The 15,004-nt window shown below is 38.1% G+C and overlaps 1 protein-coding gene across 1 annotated transcript in view; it reads right to left on the reverse strand.

Annotated features, from left to right (window-relative positions):
• The window catches only part of UBE2W (ubiquitin conjugating enzyme E2 W), a 31,668-nt gene extending 25,735 nt beyond the window's left edge, over window positions 1–5,933 (reverse strand). Inside the window, exon 1 of the mRNA XM_065895258.1 lies at window positions 5,848–5,933. Coding sequence (XP_065751330.1) covers window positions 5,848–5,888 — 41 coding nt within the window. The 5' untranslated portion in view covers window positions 5,889–5,933. The remainder of the gene's footprint in view (window positions 1–5,847) is intronic.
• Window positions 5,934–15,004: the final 9,071 nt, after the last annotated feature.

A 15,004-nucleotide genomic window follows, 5' to 3' on the forward strand; every position in this document is an offset into this window, starting at 1 on the left:
AAAATAGAATTACCATATGATCCAGAAACCTCACTCCTGGGCATATACCCAGACAAAACTATAATTCAAACTATAGTTCATATATATGAACTATATATGTTCATAGCACTGTTCACAACAGCCAAACATGGAAACAACCTAAATGTCCATTGACAGATGAATGGATAAAGATGTGGTACATATACACAGTGGAATACTACTGAGCCATAAAAAACAACGAAATAAGGCCATTTGCAGCAACATGGATGCAACTAGAGATTATCATACTAAGTGAAGTAAGTCAGACAGAGAAAGACAAATACCATATGGTATCACTTACATGTGGAATCTAAACTATGGCACAAATGAACCTATCTACAAAACAGAAACAGACTCACAGAGAACAGACTTGTGGTTGCCAAGGGGGAAGGGGGAGAGAGAGGGATGGACTGGGAGTTTGGGGTTGGTAGCTGCAAACTATTACATTTAGAATGGATAAACAACAAGGTCCTAATGTATAGCACAGGGAACTACATTCAATATCTTGTGATAAACCATAATGGAAAAGAATATAAAAAAAAGAATGTATATCTGTGTATAACTGAGTCACTCTGCTGTACAGCAGAGATAGGTACAAAATTGTAAATCTACTATATTTATATATATATATATATATATATATATATAAAACCAAAAACAAAAAGATGTACATATATACAATGGAATATTACTCAGCTACGAAGAAGAATGAAATATTGCCATTTGCAGCAACATGGATGGACCTAAAAATTATCATAGTAAGTGAAGTAAGTCAGACAGAGAAAGACAAATATTATATGATACTTCTTATATGTGGAATCTAAAAAAATAATACAAATCAACTTACTTACAAAACAGAAACAGACTCACAGACATAAGAAACAAACTTATGGTTACCAAAGGGGAAAGGGGAGGGGAAGGGATAAATTAGGAGTATGGGATTAATAGATACACACCACTATATATAAAATAGATAAACAACAAGGATTTACTGTGTATAATAGCACAGGGACCTATATTCAGTATCTTATAACCTATAATGGAAAAGAATCTGAAGCTGTACACCTGAAACTAACACAACATTGTAAATCAACTAAAGTTAAATTTAAAACAAACAAACAGGGACTTCCCTGGTGGTCCAGTGGTTAAGACTCCATGCTGCCACTGCAGGGGGCACAGGTTCGATCCCTGGTCAGGGAAGTAAGATCCCGCATGCCATGGTGCAGCCAAAAAACCAACCAACAACAACAAAAAAACCCCCACCGCCAACCAAAAAAAACCCCACCAAACTAGGTCCTTCCTAGCCATGAACATTCCTTTTTAGCCCCACTGCCCAGTCCCACCTACTATGCTGGGACAGTCCAAGAAAAAAAATCACAGGACTTCTCGGTGCCCTTTCGTTCTGTTTATAAGGCAATTCTTAGGACACATAATATACCATAAATTGACATGTGACCTATCCAAGCGTAGCTCTTAAGGTCTTAAAGACACCTTGCAATATATGGGTGAGATAGGTCAAAGAAGGCATACTTCTCAACATCATGCAGGATAATTTAAAACAACGTTTTCCTAATTTAAAAAGTAACATATGTTCGCTACAGAAAATTTACATAAGCATAAATAAAACAAAAATCACCCAAAGATAATCACTGTTAAAGTTTTTAGGGTACATTTCATTCTAGTCATTTTGCAGTTTCTATATCAATGGACTCCAAGTCCAGTAGAGCTGCATTAGGTGTACACTTAAATTACATTACATTCAAATCATCAATGTTCACAATTCCAGTCACAAGCACACACGTCCCAGAGTAAGGATGATGGGAGAAGTCTCACTTCTTAACCTCCTGTGAATACCCATTGTTCTGTGATTCTAATGTTTAAAACAGGTATTTTTCACACATTCATGGCTCCTAATCAAAGAAACAGCCATCTATGCCTCTCTGAAGGAAGAACTAGCTTTGTTGGATATATTAATACAGGATATATACCAATACAGCCTCTCTCAAGGGATGGTCAAAGGCAATTATGACTACACAAAATTTTTGCCTTACACGATGTGATGGCTGTGGACTGTAACTCAAGGGGTGCCATTTTACTTTACTACATTGAGAAACCAGTTCCCAACTTAATTAGTTCTAAGTCAATCTTTCTGTATCTCTGTTCCTTCCTTAGGACAGCGTATAGGTTATTAGGTCAAAGGATATGATACACATTATTTTTTAAGGTCTACATGCTACCAAACTGTCTTCCAAAAAGCTTAACGTGCTTTCATCATCTTCATTTACCCATATACCCCATCCCATATAATCCCACTTAAACAACAATTTTTTTTTCTTTATTTTGGCCACACTGCACGGCTTACAGGAGTTTAGTTCCCAGACCAGGGACTGAACCTGGGATGTGGTGGTGAGAGTGCCGAATCCTAACCACTGGACTGTCAGGGAATTCCCCAAGTAATAAATAATTTTTTCAAAATAGGTCAGTAGTTACATCAAAACATTGTTTTTTTGCCCTATCTCTGATTGCTCTGATGTCTATCTTTTGCTTCAGCTTCTGCCGTCGCCTGATTAAAGAAACTAAAGAACTGAATAGGAAAAGGTATATATACAACAGTATTTTAAAATCAGTGTTTATTTCCTGTTAACTATATGCGTCTCTTTCAACTAGATTAATATTTGGTTTGGATTTTCCTGGTGGTGCAGTGGTTAAGAATCCGCCTGCTAATGCAGGAGACACGGGTTCAAGCCCTGGTCCAGGAAGATCCCACATGCCATGGAGCAACTAAGGCCCGTGCATCACAACTACTCAGCCCGCGAGCCACAACTACTGAAGCCCGCATGCCTGGAGCCCGTGCTCTGCAACAAAGAGAAGCCACCGCAATGAGAAGCCCGCACACCCCAACGAAGAGTAGCCCCCACTCACCGCAACTAGAGAAAGCCCGCGTGCAGCAACAGAGACCCAATGCAGCCAAAAATAAAATAAATTAAAAAAACTTATTAAAAAAAAATTTGATTTGTAATTCTTCCACTTTGGAGATAATGCTTCAGTGGAAGGGGAGTCCTAAACACTAGACTGCCAGGGAATTCCCAAGATCTAATTTTTATAAGTCTATTTTCATACCCTGGAAGATGGTCCAAAGATAATAAAACTTTTGTGGTTCATTTACAGTAAATTATTTTAAAAGAAAAATTCTTGCCTGACAAACATCTCTAAGTGACAGGTTTATTCTGTAGCAAAGATGCTGTTTATTTTGGTAGTTACACTTTCGGCTGCATTGGGTCTTCATTGCTGCGTGAGCAGGGCTACTCTTTGTTGTGGAGCACAGGCTCTAGGCCCTCGGGCTTCAGTAGTTGTGGCACGTGGTTTCAGTAGTTGTGGCGCATGGGCTTACTTGCTCCTCAGTATGTGGGATCTTCCCGGACCAGGGCTCGAACCCATGTCCCCTGCACTGGCAGGCAGATTCTTAACCATGGCACCACCAGGGAAGTCCCAGTAGTTATAATTTGTGGTAGAAATATCTATACAAATATTTCAATTTTAAAAACATAAGATGGTCCTTTAACTTTTTTTTTTTTTTTTTTTTTTTTTTGCGGTATGCGGGCCTCTCACTGTTGTGGCCTCTCCCGTTGCGGAGCACAGGCTCCGGACGCGCAGGCTCAGCGGCCATGGCTCACGGGCCCAGCCGCTCCGCGGCATGTGGGATCTTCCCGGACTGGGGCACGAACCCGCATCCCCTGCATCGGCAGGCGGACTCTCAACCACTGCGCCACCAGGGAAGCCCGGTCCTTTAACTTTTTATAAATCATTGTGCTGTGTAGTTCCTCCCCACCCCCAAAAAAATAAAGGTTGAAAGTGGAAACGATTGGTACCTACTTCCTTGAAAACTATAGGGCTAGCTCTTATAGGATATTCTGAGGCAGGTTAACAAAGGTAAAGAGGGAAAAGATGAAAATGGAGTATAATCCACCTGTTTAATGATATAGAACAAAAAACAGTCACTTGTTTAATCATATAGAACAAATGCTTTATACTCTAAATGTGTGCTCCATTTTAAATTCCGTTTGAGATAAATGAAAAGTCAATTGAGAGCCATGAAAAGACATGGAAGAACCTTAAATGAATATTACTAAGTGAAAGAAGCCAGTCTGAAAAGGTTACACACTGTGTGATTCTAACTATATGACACTCTGGAAAAGGGAAAACTATGGAGACAGTAAAAAGATCACTGGTTGCCAGGGGTTGCTGGGAGGGGACAGAAGGATGAATAGATGAGGCACAGAGGATTTTTAGGGCAGTGTAAGTGCTGTATGATACCATGATGATGATACATGTCGCTATACATTTGTCCAAATCCATAGAATGTATCAAGAGTGAACTGTAATGTAAACTACAGACTTTGAGTGATTATGACATGTCAGTGTAGGGTCATCAGTTCTAACAAATGTGCCACTCTGGTGGGGGATGCTGATAAATTAGAGAGGCTATGGCATGTGTGGAAGCAGAGGGTCCATGGGAAATCTCTGTACCTTCCACTCACTTGGCAGTGAATCTAAAACTGCTCAGTCAACTGAGAACCCAGCAACGTTTCAAAGAGATCATTATAGAGCTAGATACTCTATAGTATCTATAGTATGTAGTAATATACACTACATTTTCTTTTTTTCCTTTTTTTCTTTTTTTTGGCTGTGCTGTACAGCATGGGGGATCTTAGTTCCCAGACCAGGGATCGAACCCATACCCCCTGCAGTGGAAGCATGGAATTCTAACCACTGGACCACCAGGGAAGTCCCCCATACTACATTTTCAAACATCAGTATATCCATTCAAACATCAACATACCCTTTCTTCATATTCCTGTTCTTAAAGCTTGGCTCCTGTCTTAAGTACTGACTCAAATGTCAAAGTCAAAGGTAACCAAAATTGTTTCTTCTGAAAATAAATATGTCCCTGTTGTGTGAGCTTTGGTCACTTTTGCTCTTTGGACCCAGAATATCACTAAATATTTGAATTGTTCAATTTGTCCTACAAGTTGGTCTATAGTAAACTTTTTCTTGTTGGCTTCTACCCCTTTTACATTTTTGGAGGTTTTTTTTAAGGCGAGAGTCAATTGCTTAAAAATTTCCCATTTTAGAACATTTACCCTTGTCTAACAGAACTGTTAAATCAAAGGAGTGGTAAGGATAGACCACGCTGGGTTGTGAAATCTTAGGATGATACTCTTGAAAACACTTTAATTCAAATGCTCATTTTTAACAGAGGGGACCCATATCTCTACTCTTCTTGGCACATACCTGGGAAGAGACTTCTGCTCCACTCCCACGGAAGGAGCTAAATTAGAGAATACTTCTATGTCCTCCTTCTACCCTTCACTTTTTCATCCTCATGGAAAAGTTTCTTATTATTAAATGAGAATGCTAAGAGTCTGACATTCATTTAGCTACCCTTCTGTAAAGAAAGCAACTACGTAGTATGTTCAGGGGACAGGGATAGAGATACCTCTTGACTGTCATTCTCTTCAGAGCCTTAAATGTTTTTGAAAAGTCTGATAAATAACCTCATACCAAACTGCTCTATTACAGGTGAAAAACATTTCATAACAAAGTCAGACCAAAGTTTTTAAACGCTGCCTCATTAGCAGGAAACTTTTATAAAATACAATTGTATATATAAATGCACAGAATAAGATCTGTTTACTGTACTTACCTCTTGGTGGAAGAGAATGGGATGAAATAAGAAAATAATTCTGTATTTTTAAAACGAGTATATATTCATACATTACATTGATAACAAAAGAAAAACAAACAAGTACTTTAAAACTTAAACACTTACTGTGTAATTGAATTTTGAACACTCTTTTCATTTAAAGTCATTCCGGGAGGTGGGTCATTTTGCAAAGCCAACAGTTCTTTCTGTAGTCGTTTCTAGAAAAGAATATCAATAATAACTTGTACATTTTTTCCTTACAACATAATATACTTCTATTCACACAGTCTGAAATCCTTGATTAAACTTCGTCCAAATGCTCATGCCTTTTCCTTTACAAGCCCCTTACAAGAATTAGGCATATTTTACATGCCTAATTCTCAAATTTTTAATTGCCTGTCCTATAACTCACAATCTATGGTCAAAATATTTCTAAATATATTTGTAAACTTAGATGTTGTAAAGTGGTTATGAAAAGCAGCCAGCTACCTATAAAACTTCAAAACTACTCCATTAAAGTTATAAGGTTATAAATGCTTAAAAGTTTTAGCAGGGTTTCCTTTACTGCTTTTCAATTATAAAAACCACAGTTCTCCATAATCCTTAAAGAAAGCATCATTTCAGACAGACAGGCTTTCGAGAAGAACTATATTAAGTTAAAAAGTCTTTTGAAGAAGTTTAAAATAATTTTAATTTACAATTTACAGCCCCTGTTTATTTTCTTAAAATAGGATCATTCACATATAATTTAATCTTTCAACACCAGAATATAACATACCAGGGCCTGAGATACATAAAGTTATTTTTTCACATACTAGATGCCCCCAAATGGCTATGTATTTGCATTCTTGTTTGTACAGCTTTTATTGTTCAGTTCTTCCCTTGTTATCATCAGTGGACATTCTTTTTCAGTATACAATAATGCAAAACAAAAACCACAGCAGCCCATAATTTACAGGTTTAAAAACAAAATAACCAATGTTATTAGAAGTGCATGTAACATTATAAAAATTCTTAATGAACATCTTTTCTTGGATTAAAGCACACAAGCATGGACTTCTGTTCAGAATTCCAAACAACTCTCTACTTAAAAGCTAGCTTCTGATTTTTCTAGACAATGAAATATTACTATCAATACAGCAATGTTTCTAGATCTTTTCAATTCATAACGCCTTTAAATAAGCTTACCACCATCTAACAACACTACAGAATAGAAAACTCCTCCCTTCTTTGCTGAGAATCAAATTGCCAAAAGTGAAAACTCTTCCTCAGATGGTGCAACATCATAACTGCTAGTAATATGGAAAATAAGATACCAACTAATTGCAACTTCTGACCTCAGCTGCCTTCTAAAATGCAAAAATTACAAATTGAAAATTAGTTTAGAAAATTTTAATTATCCAAAATGTAGAAATAAAGCTGCATAAACAATTTGTTTTGAATAAAGGAGGATTATATTTGTGATAAGTGTCTATGTTAGAAGAGGGTTTTTGATTTATTCTACTTCTGTCAACAAATGTGGGTTCTGTGATCAAGTAAATTTTCAGAAACACTGGGCTCAACAACAAAAAGAAAAAAGGATTTTTTTTTAAAGCAGGAATTCTCAGAGACTTCTGATATACGAACTTGCACAATGATTCTCTAAGGGGAGGAAGACAACATACAGGCTTCCAAAAGTACTGGAATCCTCTCAGTGTAGCGCATCTTGGAAAAGTCTCCTTTCAATGACTACATTTTGGGAAACACTGCTGTGGAAATCCTCCAGATCTTGAAGACTTTACTAAGACAAGGAAGACAGCCCTTGTTATTGAATTAAGATATAAAGGAAGGTCGATTTGCATAGCTACCAACTGAAACAGGATATAAAGGCAAGTTAAGAAGAATCGTGTTGGTGTAATTATTCCTTGGTCTCCTGAAGATAACGGTGAAGAGCACTGTGGAAAAAGAAAAGTTTTCCCCACCCTGACACTACTTATTATAGGTCTACAAAGAAAGGGGCCTGTGGTATAGCCAAACTCCAAGACAATCTCCAAGTAACTGCCTCCTGGTCTTCCCATCCTAGTGTAGTTCCCTCCCACACTGTACCAGAGTTGGTCTGTGTAACCGATAGAATACAGCAGAAATGATGGTATATCACTCCCAAGATGAGGTTATGAAAGATTATGATTTACATCTGGGTCATTCTCTCTAGAATCACTTGCCATATTGTGAACAGTCCAATTCAGAGGCCTACGCGGTAAGGTTAGGGCCGCCTGCCAATAACCATGGATGATTTGGAAGAATCTCCCATCTGGAATCTCCAATTCCAGCCAAGATTTCAGATGACCACAGCTGGGGCCAGTATACTGCCTGCAAACTCAAGCCAGAATCCAACTCTCTGCTTCAAGACCCTTCGAATTACATGGGATTATAAATGCTTGTTCTTTCAAATCACTAAATTTGGGGGTAACGTGTCACACAGCGAAAGATGATTAATACAGAACCTCTGCTCCAACCTCTCCCATTTAGAAGGGGCTATCATCCACTTCATCATTTCAATTTCAGTATCACAGGTCAGAATCCAAGACATTCACTGGAGCATGTTTTTTAATTGAGGGGTGGAGTCACTACATTAAAAAGACAATTCATGCCAGTCCCTTACTGTCTCTGCTATCAGGCAATAAACTACCTTGCACATCCACATCCTCTGCAATGAAGAGACAGAGCAGGACGAACATTTGGGGGGTTAATGAGTACTTACTAAGCACACTAATAAAACTAATGATTTACCAGTGTACTAATAAAACTTACCGGGAAAAAAAAAAAAAGAATAGAAGGTCAAACAGTGTGTCTGGCAGGCTCATAGAAACAGGGAATTCACTCTTAGGGATCCTTCCCGGAACAATAATCATTAAAGAGGGCAGGAAGTGTCTTTAAGTAAGCAAACAGGTCCCTCAAGGGTCCTCTGGCTCTGCTAAGAACCCTGAATATGAACACAGAAGCTAAAAAAGAAGGACTTAAAAGAGTTCAATGTAAAAATAAAGGAAAATTCATACTCACTTGAAAATGTGAAGAACTAGCGTAACTGTTTAGAGATCATACCATGTAGCATCTATCAACAGAAAGCTATCATCACATGAGGAAGCATTCACCTCCTAACTCTGAAGACAAAGTCTCAGCAAAAGTAGATGAGAAACACGTGCATTAGAACACTAGCAAAAGCAGTGATACCACCAGATTATTAGACCATCAGGGCAACATTGGCTGCTTTCCTAGACAGTGGTGAAAATGAGAGCCTAGAATTGAGATAACTGGAAAATAACGTGCAGAAGGTAACTAAGTAAAGAAGCAGAACTACTTACAAACTACTGGGAGCTAAGGGGGCTGAAAAATTAACAGTTCCAAAGGTTCATAGCCAAATGCTACCCTGTCTGTCCCTAAATCGGAGAGGTATGGGAAAATTAATTACATATATTACAAACGTACCATGGTTCTCTGAATCTTCGACAATCAATCATAAGACGCACTATTATTTTATGTAATACTAGGAAAGGAAAACTGCTACCAATTAAACAATTACACACCACTGATTAGACATATCTTGATTTCAGATATGTTAAAGTAGGGGAAAAATTGTGCATTAAAAAAATATGTGATATATGTTATTAATAAAAGTGTGACTTTCCTGGGGACTTCCCTGGTGGCACAGTGGTTAAGACTCCGCGCTCCCAATGCAGGGGGCCCAGGTTCGATCCCTGGTCAGGGAACTAGATCCCACATGCATGCCACAACTAAGAGTTCACATGCCACAACTAAGGAGCTGGCGAGCTGCAACTAAGGAGCCCGCCTGTCGCAACTAAGACCTGATGCAACCAAATAAACTAAATATTTTTTTTAAAAAGTGGCTAGAGTAGACAACCCACTTAAAAAAAAAAGTTTGATTTTCCTAACTTTAAGTACTAGAACCACCTGAAAAATAAAAATTAATTTTCTGAGTAAATTTAATATGCCTAAAATGATTGTTCTCTCAATATTTAACACGTACCTGGCGATACGTGATCTCAATCTATAAATATGCACTTTATTCCCAGACTGTGTACAGCAGTACATCTGTCTTCCAAGGCAAAAAGGCCAGGCCCAGAACCTAAATGTTTTAAAGCACCCCAGGCAAAAAGGCCAGGCCCAGAATCTAAATGTTTTAAAGCATCCCAAATCTAGAGTAAACCTAAAAATTCTATCTAGCCCTCATCTTGCATTGGCTCAAGTCTGGAAAACGCACAGGAATTTGAGCTCTTCTAAGAGATCCAAGTGGGTTTATATACTCAGTAAAAAAAGATCCTGATATACCTAAATACCATGGAAAAAAAAGATTTAACACTTTCAGAACTGGCTTGGCTTTTCAGTGGCTCTATAGTCCAGCCAGCACCTCCCTTTCTCTCCTTCCTTATGAATGCAAATGAATCTAAGTGATATGAATCCACTGAAATTTACTACTTTTGGGGGTAAGAAAACCACTGACAAATTTTGCAGTTAACTATTATCAACAAGATGTTGGGAAACAACACAAAACTGAATGGCATTCCTGTACGTCATCATACGATGGCTGAGTCTCTAGACCACTACAACATCCTAGGATGTGTGACCCTGCACTTAAGAGTGACACAAGTTCAGTGCCTAAAACTTTTTCCCCCTTCAGTACACATAAGGGATTATTCTTGAGATTTCCTCTTCCCTATGACTGGTGCTTACTATAGGGGTCGAGGAGAGTATTTATGTAACATGAAAAGGCTGCCCAGGAGCTTAACGTTTCCTCTTCTCCACTACCACTTCTCCAAGAATCACTAGAGTAGCTGCTTCACAGCAAAGGTGAAGTGTGGGGACATAAAAAGGCCAACAGAATAAAACAGACACATATATTATTACTCTTAGCCTTCTGAGATTTAAAGTCCTTGGAAAGCTCAAGATACAGTTTGGTTTTTTTTTTGTGGTACGCGGGCCTCTCACTATTGTGGCCTCTCCCGTTGCAGAGCACAGGTTCTGGACGCACAGGCTCAGCGGCCATGGCTCACGGGCCCAGCCGCTCCGCGGCATGTGGGATCTTCCCGGACCGGGACACGAACCCGTGTCCCCTGCATCAGCAGGCGGACTCTTAACCACTGCGCCACCAGGGAAGCCCAAGATACAGTTTTTATACAAAAGAGTAAAAGCAATTTAAAGATCACTTTAAAAACTGTAACCACTATGGGAATTCCCTGGCGGTCCAGTAGTTAGCACTCCACACTTCCACTGCAGGGGGCACAGGTCTGATCCCTGGTCAGGGGACCAAGATCCCGCATGCCATGTGGGACAGCCAAAAAAGAAAAACAAAAACAAAAACACGTAATCACTATGTTCTAATCAGTCCTGTTCCATTTCCCCCAACTGATAATATCAGTGCCTGTCCCAACAAAGACCCATAATGTTAAACCAAGTTTGAATGTGTTGGCATGATCAGGAAATGAGATAAAATGAAGACTAACACTTTTAAATATCAAAAAAATTTTAAGTCAACATGGTAAAACTCTGAACTCTAATACAGATCATTGACATTATGTGTATTGTACATAATTTAGTCTGTTAATAATGATTACTCGCAATTATACTCCAATAAAGATGTAAAAAGTTTTTTTAAAAAAATGATTATTGTGACATCCTCAGACAACAGTGAGGTCTACAAGCCCACATGATCCTTCAGTATATAGTTCTGATAGCTTGATAGCCCCAGTTTTCACTTTTTTAACTGTCATCTGCTCTTTGACTATCAATAACTTGTCATAATATCTAACCTCTAGTCACTGACATTCTCTTTCTTTCTCCTCTTTTCTTTCTCTTTTATTTGCTGTTTCCCCCTCCCTAGCCCCACCATACATTACCAAGCAAAAGGGTTTACTTATTCTGGTGAATATATCACATTATTTTCGCGTAACAAATCCTAACCAATCTTCAGTGCTGGCACTTAACGCTGGCTAACACTTATTGCTTCATTTGCTCTTAAACCATACTATACTCCCCCACTGAAATTAACAGGAGAAATTAGGTACAATTTTTCCAAGTCCTCATAAAATGAAAAGCACAGCCCAGTAAGAGGCCCACAGACCACACTATGTGCAGCACAGTGCTGAAACGTGGTGTTTCATCCCGATGACGCCGTCTTTACCTCTTCGGCTTCCGATCATTGTCATCAAAGCTCATGCTTACATATTAGTTCAAGTTTTGCTTTTTCAGACAGCCGAGGATGATGGGTATGACTGTATAAAAAAGTACTACTGCAGTTGTATGACAGAGAACATTAGTGTTTAATGAAGAATACCACGCTCAATGCAATGTTATTAATTAAAAAAAGAAAAATAGACTAAGTATTTAAAAAAATTTTTTTTTAATTTATTTTAATTTTTGGCTGCATTGGGTCTTCGCTGCTGCACGTGGGCTTTCTCTAGTTGCAGTGAGCGGGGCACAGGCTTCTTTGTTGCGGGGTGCAGGCTTCTCATTGTGGTGGCTTCTCTTGTTGCAGAGCACAGGCTCTAGGCGTGTGGGCTTCAGTAGTTGTGGCACACGGGCTTCAGTAGTTGTGGCTCGCAGGCTCTAGAGCGCAGGCTCAGTAGTTGTGGCGCATGGGCCTAGCTGCTCCGCGGCATGTGGGATCTTCCCGGACCAGGGCTCGAACCCATGTCCCCTGCATTGGCAGGCGAATTCTTAACCACTGCGCCACCAGGGAAGCCCCTGGACTAAGTATTTTAAATAGCATCCTAGAAAGCTCATTCATATATAAAACAGTTCAGCTTCTAAATAATGTATTTGTGTAAGTATCATCCCACACTAATATATGTTGAAACCAAGCCACAAAATATTTAAATGATACTCTTATGGTTATGAATCAAAACCAGGCGAGAATATAGCCCTCTTAGATACTAATAATGGCAGTACATCAATGGACAAACTGACAAGATTCCTGGCCCTGTAAAGCTTAAACTCTAGTGAGAGAAGAGAGTTAATAAATAATAACAAAAACAAATAAGTGTATGGTATATTAAAATGATGATGAAAAATGGAGCAAGTTAAGGAGTTGGAGAGTTAGGCCTCACATCTTGCAAAATTTTATTTAAAACTGACACTTTGAGAAACTATTCTAAAGGGTAGAAATCCTTATTTAGGGTAGGAAGAAATATAAACAAGAGTGGGGAAAACATTAAAAATGTAGAGCTATATAACAATGATTGCTAATGCAACTGTACATAAAATGTCCAACATGTTTTCTCTAATTTCATCTAACAATCAACTAAAGGTGGAAGGTTAACAATAGGAGGATGTGATAGAAAAAATAATAAGAATACCATATACATTAACATCATTTCACTAATAAATTACTACTTTCCCCCCAACAACATTAAACAATTACAACATTTTTCTTCTTTCAGGGTGAGATGACACGGCACTGAAATGATTTTACCTTATTTTAAAATAAGGTAGAATTTGATTCATGCAAATTAAGAAAAAATACTTTTTTCCTAAGTATACTTCTATAGCCCTTAATTCTAACATTTATTTATTGAAACTTTTCCCCCTTTTAGGAAATGGAAAGCCTTCAACAAATCAAGGCGTTCATTCTTATTTTAAGCTAACATTTTGGGGAATTCCCCGGTGGCCCAGTGGTTAGGACTCGGCACTTTCACTGCTGGGGGCCTGGCAGTGACCTGGATCAGTGGTCGGGGAACTAAGATCCTACAAGCTGCTCAGCATGGCCAAAAGAATAAAAAATTTAAAATTAAACTAACATTTTCAAAAATCAGACTGGGATGCAAAAAAATGACAAGACTAAATGAGTCCTGTCTGTGAAGAGCCCACAGTCTAAAAAGAGACAAATATGTAAATAATCTCTACATGCTTTCAGGGTACAGCAGTGTTCAAAAAGAGAGTGATCAAAGGGGAGAAAAACCAGGACCGTGGTATACTGAAAGCTAAAGGAAGAATGCATTTAAAGACTAAACAAAATTTTATTTCCTGCACAATGTAGATACTCTGAACAATTCCACAGAAAACAAAAACAAAGTGAACACACGAACTTTGAAATATTCAAAGGATCAGGGTTGGATTTCACTTTGGGGTTTTCTACGAAACCCAAGGGGGGTACCAAACCCAAGGGGGACAAGACCAAAAAGTGAGGAATCTCTCGGAAGACCTGCATAAAACTATGACCCCTCAGTGTAATAGTGAATAAGATAAACGGCACAGAAAGAGATAACAATGAAATTTACCTGCTTAGAACTTAGCAATGGGTATAGGAAGAAAAAACGTCTCCCATGAAATGTCAAAATCTCAAGCAGACACCCACATGGGTCTGAGTCTGAATTCCTGCTGAGAACCTTAGGCAAGAATTTAATCAAGTGGTCAAGGAAGAAATGCCCCAGGCAACACACAGAAGCAAAAAAAAAAAAAAAAAAAAAAAAAAAATCCTGGGGAATATAACTTCTATCCACTGAGGCAACAATTTGTCTTTTCAGAATCTAGAAAAATACTTAAAAAAGTAGTAAGAACCAAATGAGAAATTATTCAGAAGACAATAGCATAAAATACCTGATGCAATAAAAATCTATCTTCCTAGCTGGAAAAGCACCAGTTCCCCAATTAATTTACTTAATGTTCTTGTAGCATTTATATAACTGTGAGCAACCTAAGGCAGAGATTATGGTCTACTTATCTTTGTAATCCTAGCATTCAAAACTGTGCCTGACAAATGCTTTTCCTCGGTAAATGCTTTTTTAAAAAATTAATAAGGATGTTGACTGCTTCACTGTATGCGAAATCCAGAAACAATATATGTGTTTGTCAATAATTATACAAATTATGGCCTATTGAAATAAGGCTACACAGCCATTAAGAATGATGTGGATCTCTGTGTACTAACAACAACAGAAGAATCCTAAAACATACTGAAATGGAAAAAAAAAAAGGCCTCAAAAATACATATAATTCCTTTATATTAAAACAAAAGCAAGAGGTTTATACAAACGTCATATAAACGCATATGGGAGAGAGAAGCACATCCAGCTATTTTATAGTAGTTCTCTCCTAGCAGCATAAATGGAGGAGAAAGAGGACACCCCTGTTTACACCATATACTTTCATATTATGACTCTTTTACAACAAGAATGTAGAAGTATATTTCTTATATAATTAGATTTAAAGGCTCAATGGATGAAGAAAACATATCCACATAAAAACATGAACACAAATGTTCAAAACAGCATTAATCATAACAGAAAAAAAT

This window comes from Phocoena phocoena, chromosome 17 (genome assembly GCF_963924675.1).
Source record: "Phocoena phocoena chromosome 17, mPhoPho1.1, whole genome shotgun sequence".
Classification (NCBI taxonomy): Eukaryota; Metazoa; Chordata; class Mammalia; order Artiodactyla; family Phocoenidae; genus Phocoena; species Phocoena phocoena.